Source organism: Ascidiella aspersa, chromosome 8 (genome assembly GCF_963924565.1).
Source record: "Ascidiella aspersa chromosome 8, kaAscAspe10.2, whole genome shotgun sequence".
Lineage (NCBI taxonomy): Eukaryota > Metazoa > Chordata > Ascidiacea > Phlebobranchia > Ascidiidae > Ascidiella > Ascidiella aspersa.
The window spans coordinates 6,623,763-6,637,410 of NC_139454.1; the positions used below are offsets into that span (position 1 = coordinate 6,623,763).

The 13,648-nt window shown below is 39.3% G+C and overlaps 1 protein-coding gene across 1 annotated transcript in view; it reads left to right on the forward strand.

Annotated features, from left to right (window-relative positions):
* Positions 1 to 595: 595 nt before the first annotated feature.
* Positions 596 to 13,648, forward strand: part of LOC146135555 (transcriptional enhancer factor TEF-1-like) — a 28,748-nt gene continuing 15,695 nt past the window's right edge. The window contains exons 1-4 of the mRNA XM_083394976.1: positions 596 to 737; positions 5,803 to 5,876; positions 6,590 to 6,864; positions 11,815 to 11,960. Of these exons, the coding sequence (XP_083251102.1) occupies positions 6,815 to 6,864; positions 11,815 to 11,960 (196 nt within the window). The 5' untranslated portion in view covers positions 596 to 737; positions 5,803 to 5,876; positions 6,590 to 6,814. The remainder of the gene's footprint in view (positions 738 to 5,802; positions 5,877 to 6,589; positions 6,865 to 11,814; positions 11,961 to 13,648) is intronic.

The window sequence follows — 13,648 nt, forward strand, 5'->3', positions numbered from 1 at the left end:
TGAAATAACACGGTTTGGATATCTAGAGTTTCTCTACACTCCCACGTCTCAAATCATTTTGCCTGTGATTTAAGAAAAACTGTGCATTTCCATGTTTAGAGTTTCCCTGACCGACAGTGTACAACTTTTAGGACTCTTTCGGGTTGTAGAAAAAAACAAGCCGCGGCCCTTGCGCCGCGTATTTGTTTTATAAAGCCGGGTCGGGTTGAGGCAAGTCAGTCACGGCTTATCGCTTTTTCGATAGCGCTGCGCGCTTCAGCGATTTTCCAAGGAGCCCCTAAAGCAAAAAACGAAGCTTTGCGCTCGCGCTCTCGGCGGGTCCAGAAACGCAAAGATAAAAAAAACTTTGCTCTGCGCCGCTGTGCCGATACAAAGCCTCTTTGTGCGCGAAACGCCGCGAGGTTTCCATTACAAACTTAACGAGGCGTTGCTGTTCCTCGGCGCCTTCTTTTTCTCTTTACAGCTCGCCTTTCGTGGCGCGCCTACGGCTTTTCCGAAAAAGTACCTCGTCCTCTCGCGCTGTTTGCCCAGTACATTACGTCATAGCGGGCAGTGCGCATGCGCGGGGTAAGGCAGGCGGCGTTGTCGACATACCATCTTTCGTATCTTTCATATTTGGCATACCTTGCCCGGCAGGTCGTTCAGGGTAGGCACGTTAACGACGAAATTAATCAACAATCAAGCGGAATTTTCATGATTATTGATGGTCAAGCGCTGTGCGACATCCCACCCTTGAGGTAGGTGCTTTTGTTTGCTGATTTTCGGCCCTGTTTTGGCCGATTTCGGGCCTTCGAAATGTCTCTAATCCGTGCCGAGGCTGCGAGTTATGCAAGGCATGTACGTGGTTTGTGATTGGAGTCTTGGTGAGTCAATTCATTTCATTGAGGGCAAAAGCAATTGTACCGAGCAGATAGCGGACTACTATTGTGCTCTACAGTAAATTTAAACTAGCGGTTGTGTTAATTGTGGAAAAATGTTCACTTTAGTGGTAAATTTATAGTTTTAGTCAAAAAGAGGAAGTAGTTTGGAACTGATAGCTTGACCACCTGTTACAAGTTTTCTAATTTAATCAAAAGTTTAAAACTAGTTTGATGGATTATTTTAGGTCAATGGAAAATACCAAATTGTATTTTACTTTAGCTTATTTAATCTGGTACAACAATTAAATAGACCTCTGTCCTATGTTTGGTTCAGTATCTCTTCCAATGACAAAACAGCTGTCCTGCATGGACCTGTTTTTTCAATACATTACAAGAAACCATGATTTTGGTGTTACTTAAAGTGAGTATTTTCTTTTTCAAAGAAGTTGTAATAGGTGTGTGACAGACTGTTTTGTAAAGTCTTACAATACTTTTTTATGTTATACCTTTGTTGTTTATTTTTTGTCAGTTAGAGAAATAACTGCCTATTTTGTATTTTTTTAGCTTCTTGACGTTGTTGGTATAAAATCATTTAGTGTTGGTTCTTAGTCATATCATTATAATTGAGTTTCATTGGTTTGCATTTTTTTAAGCAAACATGTCAAAATATTGCTAACTATAGATTGTTTTGTCTTCCCAGTAAGTTAAATGCTATTTATTATTTTCTTTTACCCAATGTTGTTGCTGTTGTTTGTATCCAATATCCTAAAAACAAAACTTTAAGCCAAGAAAATGTTGACTTCGTTGTCCTGAGCAATACCTTGCAGTTTATGAAGTGTTGTTTAATCTATGGGTGATAAGATCAAATAAAAAAGTTAATCTAATGGTGTCAAGTCACTGCAATTATACCATACTGACAATACACTCAGTAAGAATATGCTTTGTCATCAAGTACTTTGGTAAATATGGCCGGACTATGTGTGGCTTGAAGCCTAATTGAGATTCATAAAAAGGTTTAAACTTTAGAACTTTTGTGTTATTTGCTGTATTAAATAAATCCTTTATTACTGAAAATAATTTGGCAATTTTAAAAACTGTTAATAAATAAAATATCTCTAAACTTTGCTTCTTTTATGTTGCTTAAGCCAATAAAGTCACACTGAAAATAAATATATTCTAAAAAAGTTATCTATGTATATTTTTGTAGTAGCAAACAAGTAACACATGATAAAGGAAGCTATTGGTTGCCAATTCAGGAAGCAATTCTTATCTTTGAAGTGCCCAGGCTATTTCCACACAGCATTGACAATTAGCAAAAATTAGCGAATCCCTCTCAAATCTTGTCCAATTAAAATTGACTTGTTTAGGATCAAGTATATCCCTCTGTAATTGGCCACTGCTGAGAACCATTAAACCTCTCAAAAGCACAAACTTTCAATTGGTGATTAAAACTTTTTGGTTGACCAGCTGGACATATTCTAAATACCTTACAGACAAAAGACCTGTCCCCATTTTTGTAAACTTGAACAGTATATATAGTAATTTAACAGGTGTCCATTTTTTAATATCATTTAAATCCAGTGTTCCCGTGGAGCACATTTTTGTTGCAAATTTATTTTGTGGTCACCTTTACAAAATACGCATTCAAGTCTCCTCGAACCCAAACATCTTGATATTGCAAGGACATTTAGGTATAATATATACCTTCATTACACAATGTTTACTTTACCAAATTTAAAGGTATGTCCTTTGGACACTTATTTTTGGGCGCTGTGCGCATCATTTAAGCGCAACATTTTGGGCACGTCTGCGAATGTCGAAAAATATTTGGAGAAACATAGCAATATTTAAAAATAAATTTTTCATCTGTTTTACATGTTCAAAGACTTACATGGTATCTGCTTCTATTAATTGCTTACCAAATTATAAGTTGGTAAAACCGGCAACCGCATTGCCATCAGGGACATACCAACGCCCAACTCTAATAAGCACTGTCCACCTGGCAAAACTCGTTAAATTTTTAATGGCGCTCCTCTTTTAACGGCCTGCGCTAACCTTACCAGGCGGTTACAAGGCTGTTAGGACAGCAGTAATTACCTCGAAGCAATGTGCGTCGCAACGTTAGGCCGAGGTCGTTCCATACCGCTTGACCTGGCCTTTGTAGTAGCCAGCAATGCCCGATGAAAGCTTCTGTTTATTTAAACCTATGGCGCGTAGGAGAAAATAATGTCCAGCGGTCCTCCTGTGCTTTGGACCCGTATTGTTGTCATTATCTTTACGTTAGTGCCATTTAAGCGTTGTAATTGTTACTTGCGGTGATTCGCCGGCTTCTTGTCTTTATTGGCTAGGTGTCGGGCAAAAGGTTGGCTTGTTCAGTAGCGCGATACTTACTGCTTGGCTTGTCTATAGAATTATAAGGACTTTGCAAACTCGTCGCAGTTTGTAGATTTGTGTGCATATATTCAGGGACACACACCTAAAAAGGCTTTGGGTAATCAAAAACAAGCGTGTTGTTGTACGTTGGTCGCTTTGCAGCTGGCCTACTCCGTGTCACGGCAATAAACATCGCCTACTCATGAACGATTTACGGCGGTCTTTTGTTTCCACAACCGGGTTTATGTTAAAAACTGGCAAAAAGCACTTGGCTTCGCAGCGGGGCACTGTACTTGGAGCAACTTTTAAATCGACCAGTGCCACTTTTCATCTGCGATTTGAAAAAGCCACGGAAGCATAAAAATCCGGCATTTTGAAGTTATCCGACAGAGCGACAAAAACTGTGCTACGATTGAAAGCCAAGCGATTTTCGAAAACGGCATCGTAAACGAGCCTAGCTTAGCACTCCTATAGTGCTTGTAATTTGGTGTACTTGGTTTCCGGCCTAATGGACTGGGCTTCGTGAGTCCCTCCTCTATTATACAACAACGCCGCTTTTCTGACTTGCGCCTACCAACTCGCGCTTGTTCTACTGTATACCCTGAGTCGCCTGATCTATACACCACCAGATAAAATACAAAACTCGAACACGGAACGCAAAGAAAAATTTATCATTTACGGAACAAGGTGCAGATTTTAAGCGTGTTTAAATGAAATGAGTCTGAAAGTGTTTTTTCGCCGTAATACAATTATTCCTGTTATTCAAAAGTTTCAATTAAAATAGCAATTAAAATCATTTAGTTACACAGCGTTTTTAAGGCGATGATGGTAGTCAATAAAAACGTTGTGTCCACTTAACGATCGTGCTTCTATTTGCTCATCCAAGCAAAAACGGGCTGACTTGACGTTTAAGAATTGTGTAACCGGAATAAAGGCAGATAAAACCAGCGATGATAAGCAAATAGGTAGGGCGGAAATTCGCAAGCATCTGCACGACTTTCCATTTTAGACTTTGGTTTGTTGGCGTCTGCCACCTAGTTTCCATGTCTTACTCTAATCCTTGTTGTTTTCAAGTTAGCGATTTTCGGTCTTGTTTGGCGTAGCATTTATGCTAAAAAAACACCCGTAAATCACAGCACATGTAGCGAAATCCTTGGCCAAAGTATTTGTCGGTTCATGCAACACAGCAAATGTAAATTTATATAGCAATAGTTTTTAACTGCATCGAACTTTTAATGCCTAAAATGTTCACTGGGTAAACTTGCATTTCGGACAATAAGAACCGCTTTTTGGCAGCACTTGGTTGTGGGCGTGGCTCAGTGTTCTGCTTACGGGGCGAAAATCTGCTCTCTTTATGCAATATTTCGCCATTCATTTCAGACGACGATTGTTCTTTGTGGCGCAGTTCACTCTAGACGAGGTTTCGCGTTTATGCCTTGTGCTTAAAAAACAGTTTTCTTGTTAAATGAAGCGCCTAATTTTTTAACTCTAAATTATACATTTTTTCATCCTTACACATTTTTTTCATACTTTAGTAAGCATTTTTTTGTATTTTTGATCCATTGTATTTTACCCTCGATGTTGCAAGTTGAAAAAAAAAATTAAAGGGTGCTATTTTTAAAAGGCCATTTAGCCAAGCCTTGCAACGCGTTTTCCATCACTTCTGTTTGGTTCCTCGCAATTTGCGCAGACGCCCGCTAAGAGGTCTAAGGCGAGAAGGCGCTGGCAGAAAAGTCTGTCAACTCAAACGCTTTACTGCTGTCGGCGCCCGCGGCGAAAAACCTTCTCAGGCGACTTGGCAATGTAATAAATCTCCGGGGAGCTTTGGCCGCCTCTCAACAAAGTCTGGCAGAGCAGGGCTGCCATGTCCCAGTGATTTACGTCTCAATCTGTAGAACGGTTCTTTTTTGTCATCTTGGAAATGACCTACTGTTGTGTTGGGCCTATGAGTTTCTCCCAAGATTTGCCAAAAGGCTTAGTATTGGCAAAGCAAAACTTTAGGATGCATTTAGGACTTAATGTTACCCGCGTTGGCAAGCTATTACATTGTGTGTTGTACCTAATATACCAAAGCAATGGGGAACCACACCGACTAAAGTTTCATCGTGATTTTATTTTTTTTTTCAATTGTAGCTTGGCAGACTTGTGTAAAATTAACATTTTGAAAGCAGTATTAATAATGATGTTCACATTTGACTTACATATGTTGTATTACATTCTCTTTCTCATTCGGGCTTTAAAAACATACTTTAATAATTTTTAAATACTATGCTTTATATAACGCTAAGTTTGTGACCGCCATTATAAAGTTGTCTTGTATTTTTCTGTTCCTGTGGCCGCACTTACCGTAAAACCTATGAGTAATGTTGTCCCTCATAAAGAAAAGCAAACCCATTACATCATTCAGACAAGGTCATCTCATTTTAGTAAATCATTAATCCATTTGCCCTACTAACATTGTTGTATGTGGTGGTAGAAATTTTCTTGTCAACATGGGCTAACTTTTCCCAGACAGAATGATCATAAACTTCTTTGGACATTACACCTCAATCCCTTGTTTGTTTTTCAGAGTATTTGTGGATGCTACTGGCTGACTCAAGAATTTGATGCATTTTCAAGTGGGCCGTTAAGATTGAAGTTCAGGTGAGTTGTTGATATGCACTTTTTATTTTGTGGCATTAGTTCTGTCACACCGACAGTCCACTCAAACAAAATGCTACAACTCACTGTTTGTTTGTTTTTTTGCCAAAGACTTTTTGTCAATTTGTCAAATTTTAAAGTTTTTGTTGCTTGATTTCATATATTATATATACAATTATATATTGGCTGTTTGTTGTGATTACCATAGGTTTTACTCATCAATTTTGGAAAAAAAAACATCAAAAAAACGATATTTGTCTATTGATGTAATTCTTTATTTTTTTCCAAAAAAAATCCTTTTTTTTTTTATTTCTAAGCCCAATCACGTCCCTTTCAGCACCCTGTTAAAACATGGCTGTTTATTAAGATTACCATAGGTTTTACTGAATTTTTGCGTTCTTTTATATTAAAAAATCCAAGCAACATCCATTTTGAAAAGAAAAACATCTGAATAGCGATATTTTTCTAATGATGTAAATCTTCATTTTTTTCCTAAAAAAAGTAATTTTGTTTATTTCCAGGCCCAATTAAGTCCCTTTCCGCACCCTGTTAAAAATGGCTGTTTGTTAAGATTACTTTAGGTTTAATTGATATTTTTGCATTCCTTTATATTAAAAAATCCCAGCAATATCCAGTTTTAAAAGAAAAACATTAGAACAGCGATATTTGTCCATTGATTTAAGTCATTTTTTTTTCTTTTCTTTTTTAATTTCTAGGCCCAATCTAGTCCCTTCCAGCACTCTGTTGAACATTTCGGTCGCGTACCCCAACATTCCACCATATCATCCTCTGAAGCCTCATTCCAAGCGCAAAGCACCCTGGCCGGCGGGGCTGCTTCTGCCGCTATTCCCGCCCTCCTAGCCGGGGTGGAAAACACAGCTCCCTCCGGTGGTGCCCCCCTGTCCATCACCATTCCGCCGGTGTCTTCGACCCCCGGCCTCATGGGGGGCCCGGGCTCCGAGGGTCCATCTCCCAGTGACGATGATGCAAAGTAAGTTAAACTTTTTTATTTGAACTATGAAAAATGTTAAATTTGATTTACTTTCAATTTGCAATTTGTCCTAAAATGGTGTAGGCAGGGTTTTTTTTAAGGTTTGGTTTGGGTGACCGCTAAGTAGTTTTAAGAGGTCGCAAGTGTTTCATTTAAATACCAAAAAGTTGCAAGTCCAAAATTTGGGAAACCGCTGGAGAAATTTGGGGGATCGTTTGGTCCCCCAAAACACCTTAAAAAAAACACTGGGTGTAGGGATTAGATGAAGCTGTATTAAAGATTTAGATGTTTAAATTGGAACTGACAGACCCAAAGTATTGTGCAGCCAAAAATTTGAAAACTTATTATATAAACTGCCCAGTGGTGTCAATGTAAAGTAAGTTACTTTGTAAGAAATATTATTTGAACAAGGAACATGTTAACAATGATTTACTTAATATAAACAACTCCCAACCTTTTACAGTTATGTTTTGGCAGTTTTATTTTTCAAGACCTATACGTGTAGTAGGCATTGAAAATCGCTATTGAGTTGATAAGTAGTTTGTTTTAATGCTTACACTGATAGTTTTTTTGGTACATTTTTAACACAAAAATAATTATTTTGTATTGTTTGCCCATAGGAAAATCGCTAATGATTTCATTAAAATAAATGAAAGTAAAGACATGGTTAAAGATAACTTAATAGGACTTTAATTCACCGGCACAAAGTACATTGTTAATATTTAATTAAAAAACAGTAACAGATACAACCTACACTGCATAATCACGATCGAAACACCTAATTGCGACATGCTGGCCATAATATAATAAAAAGGCCTTGTAACTGCGCCCTATTAATCTGTCAAAACGCGCAAATTGCCTTCTCCCGTTGGAAGAATCCCACTAATGTGCGCGGAACGCGTCTCCCTAAACGCCCGGCAATAACTACAAGCAGGGCGAAATTGAAATAATTGCCGTCTTCCTAACCCACAATTAGATGGCAAAGAGCCTTTTTGCGCAATGTTAACAGACCCAATTTCAACACCGCGAACTAATCGTGTAATTTTTTTCCCAATTCGACATTTCTCGAATGCAGTTCGTGAGTTCTGGTTTATTGTAATGGTGGGTTTACCTTTTGTAAAACGCGGATAATTCTTAGTGGTGAAGCGACTGCTTGAAACTCGTTTGGCCAGACTTTGTTAATTGTTTGAATAAATTGAGTCACAGAAAAGCTTTATTGTCCCTCGTTTTGCTGACTTGGCCAAGAAAAAAATAGCCTTTGAATGCTTTGATGATAGGAAAGAATTACGCGAGGTAATTTCGCGTGAGAGGTAGCAATTTCGTTAGATTTATCTAATCAGTGCAGCACAGGTTTAAAACGCTTCAAGCCCAGTTGTTACTGCAGAAGCCAGTGTCTGGCGTAATATTGTTCTTTACCCATGACGGTAATAAACTATTTACAGATCAGCGGTCGACATTTCGCCCAAGTCGAACTTGGCCGCGTTTCATTAAAAGGCTGTCTCGCAAAACCATCACTTCACGATTTTCCGAGATCTGCAACACTAGACCTTTCGATGCGCTGCCCTCGGGGGCAAAACGTTGATTCAATGAAAATTGTATTGCGCCATCGTTGCCTTAAAGGGCGAATCAGCTTTTCAGCCTAATATGACCAAAAGATTGCCGTGCTTTCTATTTGTTTTGCCTTGCGCCGTAACTTTTGCGAGTTTAATTCGAAATTTCCCCCGTGTTTCCGCAACTTAGTTTCCTTATACCGCGAAAGGATGTATTTTGTTGGCCGACACATGTCGACCGACCCTGTTGACAGACAGCTGTAAAGATAGACAAGGTTGTTTGCTAGTTGTAAAGAGAAAGTTGCCTCTTAGTACAGGACAGGGAAGTAGTTGTTCTGTCGGTACTAATCTGTAGATTTTTTAGTTGTTTTCATATGGAAGAGAAAATCTATTATAAGAATCCTATAAAAAGGAGATACAAATTAAAACAGCTACAATTATTAGCTTAGTATGTGTTTCCACAACATAATCTTGTCCTCCAACAGAACATTATAATGCCGAAGATAAAAGTTGTAAAATTTTATAGCAGCTTAAGAAGCGCACCGCTTCAACAAAAATCAGTCTGCAAGGTCTAAGCTCCCATTAATATTTTTTTATTCAAAGTTTTGTGCCCGGCGTGTAGTTTGTTTTAACAAGAGTGTCGCATGGTGTATCTGTCTATAAAGTTGTGGCGTAAATTGGCCTTTTGCCACACTACAAAACGCCGATATCCGATTTCATTCCCTCGCGGTAATTCGAAGTTAACCTAAGCGGAGAGTTTACCAACGCGTTTGGGCTTCACTTCTCCGCAATTAAATAACGCCAGGGGAAAACAAATTGGTTGTTGGCGGCCCGCGTTAGCAGCGAAAACGGATACTCGCAATAACCACAGACGCTGCTCCGGGCCCTTTTCCTATTGTTTTGAGACAAGTGAAAGTTTAGGCGTCGTTTGTTTTCTTCAGCCCGATTAACAACCGCGGAAAGGCAACCCGAACACTAATCGGTGTTCTGACTAACGCAAGGGAACCCACGTCGATTCACCATCGCGCAATCTGACACCAACACCTCAACTAGTTCTGGCATCAACACAACACCACAATCGCACTTCCAGCTGAGGCCTTTTCGAAAGATATTTGGCCTTCTTTTTAATTACCTTTACGCCAGTGTTACTAAAAATTGGGCCGCCATTTGATTTGGTTGGGTCGCCGACTGCAGTAGTTCACATGGTTAGACTTGTTAAGATTGTTTCTGAGATTTGTCTCCCACTTGTGTTTTGTCCAGAACAAGTTCAGTGAAAATAATTCACTGACCCAAGCTTTGATGTTGTTCTTACGCTTAGTATTAATAATCTCCGTTAGTTACGCAAAGCTTTCTCTATAAAACTAACCTTTTCTCATTCCCCTCCGTTAAGGTGTGAAAAAAAACAGGATGGAAAAACAGTGCAGCCCAGTAGCCAGGAAAACCGGCCACTAGTGTATTGTGCTGGGGCGTCCGCTTTGTAGGCTAAACTAAGTGGAGTCTTTGTTGGTAACTACCGATGGTCTTACTCACCGGCCTCTTTGTACAGGGCAGAAATAATTAGCATTCTTGGATCGTGTTTGGGCCCGTTTTGCTTTCGCCCAATGACCGGCTTTTCCATTGTGCAGATACGCTTGTAACGCGTACAGGTTAAGAATGTATGGACAGTCGACAATCACGAATTACCAATTTATTTGAGCAGCATCTGCAGTTAGCTATTTGACATCTGAACAGCTAACCATGTAGACTGCTCAGGATGGGTAGATGAGTGTTTATCTATCGTTTTTGTATGTCAAATGCCTTGGTTTTACCTGAAATTCCCGACTCCCAATAACTAGATATACAAGGTTTAGTAACCAGACATCAGCGACAATCGTTGTCGAACTTTACGGCTTTGAAAGTTTGCGATACTAACATCTCATTACGCGAGCGCTTATTTTCAGTAGAATGGTGCAGATTTTTTTCCAGTAGAATGTCTTTATTTGCACGCAACTGTGGTTGTTCTCTCAGTCATGTATATTATATGCTTGTTAGTGTTAAATTAGTTGACAGTCATGGACAGACGAACCGAAAAGCCACAGATTTCCGCTAAGCCTATTTTCAAAGCAGGCAGAAAGGAGACCGAACCGAAGAAAATGGTTGGCTTTGAAAAAATAATAAATCTCTGAACAACCAATGCAGTTTAAGTGTTATCGCATGTTGCGAACCATTGGTCATCATGTTTTCCGTTACAGAACGGTTTAATGCAAAAATGTCGCTTTTTTATGCAGAATGTTTGTAATTTGATTAGAACTTTAAACAAAGACCGAGTTGAATCTGATTTTTTTTGGAAAAACGCCTCGCCTATTACGTCACAAACGCGATGCGCGAGTTCATTACGAGCCCCGGCTCTTCGGGCTCCTTCTGCCAGACCCCAAGTCCAACACACGATGACGTCAAGCCGCGTTTCAGCTTTATGACGTCACAATGCGACGGGTGCGTTGCGCGAAAATCCGGAGTTTTTTTTACTTTTAAAATGTCGATCGTGTGTGATTTAATTGGGAAGAAAATGTAAAACCTTTACGGCGAAAAATCTTATGTGTACAGAGCGCACTGTACACCCGTTATTTTTTAACGACCTGCTCATAATATCACGCCTACTATCTCCCGTTTGTTTGTTTGTTTTTAATGAAAATACGAGACGAGAATAGTTGTCATGTGTTTCTTACAATATAAATATAAATAGTCATAAATTTATGAGCGAGAAACTCGCAGACTTGGTGAAATAAAAAACACCACATCCCGTAGAGAAGTAGGCAGCATTGCGTGAACGCTTGAGATAAATCTTTAAAAAGTGTTATAGTGCGTATAGCCATTATAAAAATATTTCAACATTTTTTTCTCTTTTATATCTAACCGCCTCTACCCGCAAAAGTCGCCCAAATGTTAAAAAGTCCGCAGACCCGTAAAAAATATTGGACCAGTGTAGGCAAGGGATTTTAGAGATGACGTCATAAATTAATGTCACAATACCAGACTTGAAAAATTTGATGTTTTCATTTCAAAAAATGTGAAATGGCAATGGAGTCTAAATATACATTCAGTGAAAAAATAGTTTTATTTTTTATTGAAAACCTTCTTTGAAAAACTGATTACTTCTTAAATATAAACTTATGTTTTAATTAGGGCTTCATGTGCCCCCTAAAACTAGTTCACGTACCTACCCACGCCCCCAGTTTAAGAACCCCTGCGTTAGGGGCGAATCCCCCTCGAAAACCGAAATGTTGGCGTTCTTTAGCTAAAAAAAGGTTGAGAACCACTGGTCTGCCCGCACCCGGTGCCCCCCTGGTCTGAGTGCGGGTAACGCTCTTTCGATTGTCTGTGATTTCGCGCGCGTAACAATCGCTCTATTGTTTCGCGACAGTGGGCAGAAATGCGGCGACATGGGAGACAACGAGGCCGAGGGGGTTTGGAGTCCCGACATCGAGCAAAGCTTCCACGAAGCCCTGGCCATCTACCCTCCCTGCGGAAGACGCAAGATCATTCTCTCCGACGAGGGAAAGATGTACGGTGAGTTGAAACCGGGTTATTGCTTTTATGTATTTTATTATTTGATATTATATGATAAACAATATATAGAAGGGCGTATATTTTTGGAATCCAAAACCATTGACCGCGGGTTTCTGCTTGTCGATCACTGTTCCGCTGACGCGTATGTTAACAAAAAACTTAAAGTTAAAAAAACAGAGTAAAATCAGGATCAGACATTTTTTATAAGGAATATATATTTCGCCAATACTGGCATCGTCAGTTCCTTAATTCGTTCGAATTATTTGAATTAAGCAACTGAAGATGCCAGTATATGCGAAATATATATTCATTTAAAAAATGTGTGATCCTGATTTTACTCTTGTCAGTTTTATTGTGTATATATGATAAGCAAGGCACAGGGACAGCATGGATAAAGACATAATTACATCATATAACGACAATTTAACGACGACGCGATATTGGATGATTTCGCGCAGGGAAACACAACGTTACCTCACTAACATGTAAACGACCATCGCAGTTAAAACGTTTCGCACGGTAAAGTGTGTGTGTGTGACGTCACAGTGCAATTGTGACGCGTAAAAGTAAAAGGATAGAATCGAACTCATAATCCATAACAAACCCAGATGGAAAACCTTAGAAAACATAATCCACACCAAAGGCTAGGCGTAGGGAACCGGACCCCTGGCTTTCAATCTTGTTTCTCTGTGATTTGTCTAATTAGTGTTTCGGCATTTGTGGAACAACGCTCATTTTTTTGATTTATTTTGGTTGATTGTTCCTCTGGGAAATCCAAAATATTTTGGCCGTACTGGCTTACTCACTTTCATTCAGTTCATTACAAAAGTGGTATGAACAGAGCAGTTTAAGTTGGACAAACATTATTCCATGTAAAATTTAGGTATAAAAGCTGCACTGAATTATTTAGAGAAGATTCCAAGTAAAATTAAAACTTATTATCTAAAAATAACTCGGTTTCAGGGAGCTATAATAAAGTATATTTTCCATTCGTGATAAAACTGTAAACATGTTTGTCGTATTGGTTTTGTCTGCAAAGTTTTTTTTGCATGTGCATAACCCGCTGGGTATAGTGTGAAACAACAGTCTGTGTTTACTAAATTGCAAAGGCTTGCTCGTCCGCACACAGGCCTAACTTCATATAAACAAGTTTGCGAAATTAATTTTGAAAGACCTGCCTTGTCGATGAATTTGTAGTTGCACTATTTTCGGCGCTGCTTTAGAATCCTGCCACAATTATTAAATCAACGCACAATATTTGGGTTAGGGTGCGAGTTAGCGGTTGGGTGTGGGTGGGTCAAGTATTATTATATTCAATATTTAATAAAATCGCATAACCAACCCTAACCCAAATAATGTGCGTTGTGTAAGGATTCTAGACTAGCCCCCTATTTTCAACTAACACCAGCGATCGGCCGTGTTCTATACTAACGTCGTACGCATCAGCAATCCTATCCCAAATAATTAAAATCGGAAAGCATCGGAAACGTTTATTATGTACAACACGTAAGGGGCTTAAAGTGCTTAATAGCCGCTCTTCACTTGAATCCCGACCTAGCACCTCTGCTTGTAATTGCCGTCTCACTCGCAGCTAGCAAAGTGCGTTGCAGCGGGCGCACATTACCAGCACTCTTCTATCTGTCGACACCGGACTGCTTTGGTTTCCGTTTTGTCCGGCCTTATTTTGT